This window comes from Bombina bombina, chromosome 2 (assembly GCF_027579735.1).
Source record: "Bombina bombina isolate aBomBom1 chromosome 2, aBomBom1.pri, whole genome shotgun sequence".
In the NCBI taxonomy this organism is placed as follows: Eukaryota; Metazoa; Chordata; class Amphibia; order Anura; family Bombinatoridae; genus Bombina; species Bombina bombina.
Genome location: NC_069500.1, coordinates 1,075,955,971 through 1,075,964,762, shown reverse-complemented (window position 1 = coordinate 1,075,964,762; position 8,792 = coordinate 1,075,955,971). Strand labels below are relative to the sequence as shown.

At 40.6% G+C, this 8,792-nt stretch overlaps 1 protein-coding gene across 1 annotated transcript in view; it reads right to left on the bottom strand.

Annotated features, from left to right (window-relative positions):
* Positions 1 to 381: 381 nt before the first annotated feature.
* USP38 (ubiquitin specific peptidase 38) overlaps positions 382 to 8,792 on the bottom strand; it is a 31,454-nt gene continuing 23,043 nt past the window's right edge. Inside the window, exons 7-9 of the mRNA XM_053700210.1 lie at positions 1,720 to 1,913; positions 1,446 to 1,539; positions 382 to 513 (exon numbers count right to left, since the gene is read on the bottom strand). Of these exons, the coding sequence (XP_053556185.1) occupies positions 382 to 513; positions 1,446 to 1,539; positions 1,720 to 1,913 (420 nt within the window). The remainder of the gene's footprint in view (positions 514 to 1,445; positions 1,540 to 1,719; positions 1,914 to 8,792) is intronic.

Sequence of the window (8,792 nt, the reverse complement as noted above, 5' to 3'; positions counted from 1 at the left end):
TCCAATGCAGCAAAGGATTCTGGGTAATATATGCAAATTACAAAGTACACCATGACACACCTTTTTACTTCAGTCTGCTTTTCAGAAGCCCGATTTGAAATTAGCCTTGTGCGGGTGAAACGCGCGTAGCGGTATAAACACTGGGTTAACAGCTGAACCCCTTTGTTCCTTTTGGTCGACCGGATGGAAATAGTCTGAGGAGCGACATTGAGGTAGAGACTGTTAACCCCTGTATCTAAGTCGAGTTTGGACATTGAAAGAACGCTAGGGTGAGTGCAAACATTTACCTTCATTTGCATCAGAAAAGAAGCCGGATATAACAGTGTGAAGAGCTAAAGGCATGGTGCGGACCGTCCAAGGATGGGTCAGGTGAGAAAGGAGTTATCCCTGATACAGGTATCCGTGTGCCGTCTCTAAATTGTTGCTTCTTCTGGAAGTTGCTGCTAAAGCCACCCTAGCGTTGTGATATAATTGATCAATACACTTTTCATAACCAGACTGTTCTTTTCTACACTGGACAGTACATGAAATTATATACAGGGGTTATTCAACTCTAGCAGCTCCCTCTTATTGTATACAGTTTTGCTCTGTTCAACCAGCACTATTACTCTATGGAGGACTTTAAGCAGATGTCCTGTTAATACTATGTGCACTTCAGGAATTTCATTATTGCACTTACATTATTTCTTTATGGACATTATTATTTACTTACCTCCCGGGATGGTCTTTTGTTAGAAGCTTGATGACTAATCTATCTGTGTCGACACATTAGTATCTGTGGTTACTACTTTATCTATGTGTTTAACATTATTTTAGGTTATTATTATTTGTTTGTTTGAGGTATTGCTTCTTAGAATTTAGCAGTATTGAATAAATGGTACGATTCTGTACAGGTCACTGTATCAGTGTGATTTTTCACTTTGTCCATCTTTTCCCCATTCTCCTGGACTTTTCTAAATTGCCATTTATTAATCAGTGCAGGCTAAAGTAGACTTGTGGTTTTTAACCACTTTTTCTCCTGGCTTTTTATTCTATACGACACTACTGTCCAGCACCCCTGGTCTGCTACATACTAATATTGCAGATCATGGTTGATTATTTTGGCCTATATGTATAATGGTGCTGTGAGATAGATATAGATATAGATATATATATATATATATATATATATATATATATATATATATATATATATCCTAAAGCCTGTGTACATAAGCCAAAATCCCCATGCACTTGGATCCCCTCTCCCTCCCCTTCCCCGCCGCTCTCCAACATTTTCTTTTCTGCAGTGAGCCCGCTCACTCCTTTTTTTTATTGTACAATTTCAGGTTATTTCTGCTAGAGCAACAAAAAACAGTCCTCTTGGCCTTTGAACAACTGTGGAGGTCTGACAATATTGACACCAAAATATCAAATGGTTTGTTTAATCTTTAAAAGACACATACCTGGGTGTGAGCCAAAAAGGCAAAAAGATGCTGCAATTTTTTCATCAAGGAGTTGCAACCATTTAAATTCAACGACAATACTTGCCTCCTAAAACTGAAAGAAGATTTCTCTTATTGAGCTACTATAAAGCTTAACAATGCATGTATTATGAAGCATTTATTAGGTTATACCAGAAGGCCTAAACAACATAAAATCATTTGCATAATATATCAGCAGTATAATATAGAAAACAAAGAAAAATATGCACAATAAATGTAAAATAATGAACCTTACTCTGTAGCCATAAAAAGTGCTTGTAAAACACTGTTCATGTAACAGGTGTTGCCTAAGTTAATCAGCCCAGTTTTTCCAGTTTCAGATTTTCCGGACAGCCTAGGCAAACAAGATGCCAATACATTGGATTGCGAGGTCCAGGCACTTTGATTTAATATAAGTTTGATTTTTTCTTCAGAGGGTTTGGGCAGATCCTAAAGAAGGAAATAAAAAAAACAAAAAAACTATTGTGAAACTTTAGGTAAGCATCTTTGCTTTTTCATTTGTAAATGAATTCACTTTTTAAACCTGGAATTCCCCCTTCCACCTTCTCCCTCAATTGAGGAAAAACAAAAATAAACAGTATAGCCTTTGAAACCACTGCCAACACAAAATTCCTCGGCATACAATCAAACAATACTTCTTTGTGGTCTAGCCAAAATTGTTCTCCCTCACTGAAGAGATTTGAGACTGGTTCTTTGGGCCACAGTATTTGTGATATCAGGGCAGCCAAATTCCAAAGCTGAATATTAATAGATATGCTTGTTTTGTGTCAGCAGTATTGGTAAAATGAAAACTAGAAACAAAAAACATTGTGATAAGCAATACAAATCAAACACTGCAATGTACACAGGTAGAATACTTTTGCCATGTGTGCTTTATAAATAAATAATGAAGTGTGCATTATGTATACCCTCTCCAACTTTATATGCATGGTCAGCTCTATATTAATATAGGGGCTCTAGAATGTGTATGTATATTGTTATATTGAGCATTGGGCTGTAGCAATTTCTTCAAAAATTGCAGAGTCTAAAAATGAAAAAATGGAAAGAAAATGGTTATTGACGATTCCTGCATGGTATTTTTTTTATATTATAATTTTGTATTTAAAATAAAAAGCCTGAGTAACAGTACATGATAGATGCAAATTTTGATAGATGCAGTTTTGCATTGCCTTGAAGAAAGGCAGAAACTTCAAAACCTGCGTTCATAAGTGCTTAACCCAGTTATTTTCAGTCTCAGTTTAAAGCGGCATCAATTTGCAAAGAGAAAATATTCTAACGTGAATTTTATTATAACAGTTGCTTTATCCAGAGCTGCAAATGACTACTTTACCTTAGATATGCGTTTCACCTCTCTGCATGGTTTAACAATACAGTTATATGCAGGCTTAAATGCTCCACAACATCATCTTTTTTTGCACTTTATGTACCTTTAATGGTTATCCAAGTTGAAAAAGAGACAATAGTGGCAAGGTAAACAGTCAGGGATCCACCAGGGTAAACCCTTATGAGCAGTCACACTAACCATAAAAAGGGATGTTACAGTTGCTTTGTCAGTTTTTATCTTTATTCTATTGTGAGAGTATATGCAAAAAGAGCTAAATACAGGTTTGTAACAAAGCTGCTGCCCTACAGAAAACAAGCTAGGAAAGAGACTGGTAACAGAATAATTATTTAGAAAATTGAACATTCAAGTTACCAAAAAAGTAAAAACCAATCTATAAATAAACAGACCAACAAACAAACTTTGTTTATTTTCCCTGTCATAGTAGCCTCACCCAGGAAGGATAAATACAGTGATACTGCAGTACTGGGTCCCTTGAAGGCTGTTGTAGTGGGGACACAGGAAGAATAAACAGCTCAGCGTGCCACTAAAATACTGGGTCCCTAGCAGGCTGTTGTAGTGGGGACACAGGAAGAATAAAACACAATTTATGCTTACCTGATAAATTTATTTCTCTTGTGGTGTATCCAGTCCACGGATCATCCATTACTTGTGGGATATTCTCATTCCCAACAGGAAGTTGCAAGAGGACACCCACAGCAGAGCTGTAATATAGCTCCTCCCCTAACTGTCATAGCCAGTCATTCGACCGAAAACAAGCCGAGAAAGGAGGAACCATAGGGTGCAGTGGTTACTGTAGTTTAAATTTAAAAATTACCTGCCTTAAAATGACAGGGCGGGCCGTGGACTGGATACACCACAAGAGAAATAAATTTATCAGGTAAGCATCAATTGTGTTTTCTCTTGTAAGGTGTATCCAGTCCACGGATCATCCATTACTTGTGGGATACCAATACCAAAGCTAAAGTACACGGATGAAGGGAGGGACAAGGCAGGTACTTAAATGGAAGGAACCACTGCCCGTATAACCTGTCTCCCAAATATAGCCTCCGAAGAAGCAAAAGTATCAAATTTGTAAAATTTTGAAAAAATATGAAGCGAAGACCAAGTCGTCGCCTTGCAAATCTGATCAAAAGAAGCCTCATTTTTAAAGGCCCAAGTGGAAGCCACAGCTCTAGTGGAATGAGCTGTAATCCTTTCAGGAGGTTGCTGTCCAGCAGTCTCATAGGCTAAGCGGATTAAGCTTCTTAGTCAAAAAGAAAAAGAGGTTGCCGAAGCCTTTTGACCTCTCCTCTGTCCAGAGTAGACAACAAACAAAGCAGATGTTTGACGAAAATCTTTAGTAGCTTGTAAGTAAAACTTTAAAGCACGGACCACGTCCAAATTGTGTAACACAAGGATGGAACAACAATCTCTTGATTGATATTCTTGTTAGATACCACCTTAGGTAAGAACCCAGGTTTGGTACGCAGGACTACCTTATCCGTATGAAAAATCAGATAAGGAGAATCACATTGTAAGGCAGATAGCTCAGAGACTCTACGAGCCGAGGAAATAGCTACCAAAAAAAGAACTTTCCAAGATAAAAGCTTGATATCTATGGAATGAAGAGGTTCAAACGGAACTCCTTGAAGAACCTTAAGAACCAAGTTTAAGCTCCATGGTGGAGCAACAGGTTTAAACACAGGCTTGATTCTAACTAAAGCCTGACAAAATGCCTGAACGTCTGGAACATCTGCCAGACGCTCAACTAGCTGACAATCCTTTTTCCAAACCTTCTTGGAGAAAAGATAATATCCTAGCAATCCTCCATGAGTAACCCTTGGATTCACACCAATAACGATATCTACGCCATACCTTATGGTAAATTTTCCTGGTGACAGGCTTTCGTGCCTGTCTTAAGGTATCAATAACTGACTCGGAGAAGCCACGCTTTGATAAAATCAAGCGTTCAATCTCCAGGCAGTCAGCCTCAGAGAAATTAGATTTGGATGGTTGAAAGGACCCTGAAGTAGAAGGTCCTGTTTCAGAGGCAGAGACCATGGTGGAAAGGATGACATGTCCACTAGATCTGCATACCAGGTCCTGCGTGGCCACGTAGGTGCTATCAGAATCACCGATGCTCTCTCCTGCTTGATCTTGGCAATCAGTCGAGGGAGCAGAGGAAACGGTGGAAACACATAAGCCAGGTTGAAAGACCAGGGCGCTGCTAGAGCATCTATCAGTGTCGCCTTGGGATCCCTGGACCTGGATCCGTAAAACGGAAGCTTGGCGTTTTGGCGAGACGCCATGAGATACAGTTCTGGTTTGCCCCAACGATGAATCAGTTGTGCAAATGCCTCCGGATGGAGTTCCCACTCTCCCGGATGAAAAGTCTGACGACTTAGAAAATCCGCCTCCCAGTGCTCTACACCTGGGATATGGATAGCTGATAGGTGGCAAGAGTGAATCTCTGCCTAGCAAATTATTTTTGAAACTTCTAACATCTCTAAGGAACTTCTCTTTCCCCCTTGATGGTTGATGTAAGCTACAGTCGTGATGTTGTCCGACTGAAATCTGATGTACCTCAGGAGTTGCTAACTGAGGCCAAGCCTGAAGAGCCTTGAATATCGCTCTTAGTTCCAGAATATTTAATGGAAGGAGAGACTCCTCCTGAGTCCACGATCCCTGAGCCTTCAGGGAGTTCCAGACTGCACCCCAACCTAGAAGGCTGGCATCTGTCGTAACAATTGTCCAATCTGGCCTGCGAAAGGTCATACCTTTGGACAGATGGACCCGAGATAGCCACCAGAGAAGAGAATCCCTGGTCTCTTGGTCCAGATTCAGTTGAGGGGACAAATCTGTGTAATCCCCGCTCCACTGACTGAACATGCATAGTTGCAGCGGTCTGAGATGTAAGCGTGCAAACGGCACTATGTCCATTGCCGCTACCATTAAGCCGATTACTTCCATACACTGAACCACCGAAGGGCGCGGAATGGAATGAAGAACCCGGCAGGAATTTAGAAGCTTTGATAACCTGGACTCCGTCAGGTGAATTTTCATTTCTACAGAATCTATCAGAGTCCCTAGAAAGGAAACTCTTGTGAGTGGGGATAGAGAACACTTTTCCTCGTTCACTTTCCACCCATGCGACCACAGAAATGCCAGTACTACGTCCGTATGAGACTTGGCAATTTGGAAGTTTGACGCCTGTATCAGGATGTCGTCTAAATAAGGGGCTACTGCTATGCCCCGCGGCCTTAGGACTGCCATAAGTGACCCTAGAACCTTTGTAAAGATTCTTGGGGCTGTAGCTAATCCCAAGGGAAGAGCTACAACTGGTAATGCCTGTCTTGAAAGGCAAACCTGAGAAACCGATGATGATCTTTGTGTATCGGAATGTGAAGATAAGCATCCTTTAGATTCACTGTAGTCATATATTGACCCTCCTGGATCAGTGGTAGGATGGTACGAATAGTTTCCATCTTGAACGACGGAACTTTGAGGAATTTGTTTAAGATCTTTAGATCCAAAATTGGTCTGAAGGTTCCCTCTTTTTTGGGAACCACAAACAGATTTGAGTAAAAACCCTGTTCCTCCTTTGGAACTGGATGGATCACTCCCATAACTAGGAGGACTCGTACACAGTGTAAGAATGCCTCTCTCTTTATCTGGTGTGCAGATAATTGTGAAAGGTGAAATCTCCCTTTTGGGGGGGAAGCTTTGAAGTCCAGAAGATATCCCTGGGATATAATTTCCAAAGCCCAGGGATCCTGAACATCTCTTGACCGCGCCTGGGCAAAGAGTGAAAGTCTGCCCCCTACTAGATCCGTTCCCGGATAAGGGGCTGTTCCTTAATGCTGTCTTAGAGGCAGCAGCAGGCTTTTTTCCCTGCTTACCTTTTTTCCATGTCAGGTTTGGTCTCCAGACCGTCTTGGATTGAGCAAAAGTTTCCTCTTGTTTATTATTAGAGGAAGTTGATGCCGCACCTGCCTTGAAGTTTTGAAAGGCACGAAAACTAGACTGTTTGGCCCTAGATTTGGAACTGTCCTGAGGAAGGGCATGACCTTTTCCTCCAGTGATATCAGCAATAATCTCCTTCAACCAGGCCCGAATAGGGTCTGCCCCTTGAAGGGAATGTTAAGTAGCTTAGATTTTGAAGTCACGTCAGCTGACCATGATCTAAGCCATAGCGCTCTGCGCGCCTGTATAGCAAAACCAGAATTCTTAGCCGTTAGTTTAGTCAAATGAACAATGGCATCAGAATAAAAGAATTGGCTAGCTTAAGTGCTCTAAGTTTGCCAAGTATGTCATCCAATGGAGTCGCTACCTGTAAAGCATCTTCCAGAGACTCAAACCAGTACGCCGCAGCAGTGACAGGGGCAATGCATGCAAGGGGCTGTAGGATAAAACCTTGTTGAATAAATATTTAAGGTAACCTCTAATTTTTTATCCATTGGATCTAAAAAAAAAAAAAGCACAACTGTCCTCGACAGGGATAGTAGTACGCTTTACTAGAGTAGAAACTGCTCCCTCCACCTTAGGGACTGTCTGCCATAAGTCCCGTGTGGTGGCGTCTATTGGAAACATTTTTCTAAAAATAGGAGGGGAAGAGAACGGCACACCTGGTCTATCCCATTCCTTATTAATAATTTCTGTAAACCTTTTAGGTATTTAGAAAAACATCAGTACACACCGGCACTGCAAAGTATGTATCCAGTCTACACAATTTCTCTGGCACTGCAATGGTATCAGTCATTCAGAGCAGCTAAAACCTCCCTAAGCAACACGCGGAGGTGTTCAAGCTTAAATTTAAATGTAGAAATATTAGAATCAGGTATCTTTCCTGAGTCATTAACATCACCCACTGACTGAAGCTCTCTTTCCTCAGCTTCTGCATATTGTGAGGCAGTATCAGACATGGTTCTTAAAGCGTCATTATGCTCTGCATTTTGTCTCACCCCAGAGCTATCTCGCTTACCTCTAAGTTCAGGTAGTCTGGCTAATACCGCTGACAGTGTATTATCCATGACTGCCGCCATGTCTTGTAAAGTAAACGCTATGGGCGCCCTAGATGTACTTGGCGCCATTTGAGCGCGAGTCCCTTAAGCGGGAGTCAAAGGGTCTGGGGAAAGTTAGTCGGCATAACTTCCCCCTCGTCAGATTCCTCTGGTGATACATTTTTTAAAGACAGAAAATGATCTTTATTGCATAAAATGAAATCAGTACATTTGGTACACATTCTAAGAGGGGGTTCCACCATGGCTTTTAAACATAATAAACAAGGAGTTTCTTCTATGTCAGACATGTTTATATAGAATAGCAATGAGACTAGTAATCTTGGAAAACACTTTAAATCAAGTTAACAAGCAAATATAAAAAAACGGTACTGTGCCTTTAAGAGAAACAAATTTTGTCAGAATTTGAAAAACAGTGAAAAAATTCAGTAAATCAAACGAAATTTTTACATTGTGTATAATAGGCTAACAGAGCATTGCACCCACTTGCAAATGAATGATTAACCCCTTAGTTCAAAAAAACGGATAAAAAACAACAACGAAATAGACGTTTTTTAACAGTCACAACCAACTGCCACAGCAAGCTGTGGCCCTACCTTCCCCAATAAACAACTTTGGAAAGCCTTTGGGCCCTTTAGAGATGTCCTATAGCATTCAGAGGGCCTTTGAGGGAAGCTGGATGTCACAGTTTGTAATTTTAACTGCACCAACTGTAACTTTTATACTACAACAGTGGAAATTGTTTCTAGTCAAAATTTAAGCCAGCCATGTGGAAAAAACTAGGCCCCAATAAAAGTTTTATCACCAAAGCATATATAAAAACGATTAAACATGCCAGCAAACGTTTTATATCGTAAATATCATAAGGGTATTACCCCTGGGAGTAAGCATGATACCAGTCATTATTAAATCACTGTATTCAGGCTTAACTTACATTAATCCGGTATCAGCAGCATTTTCTAGTGT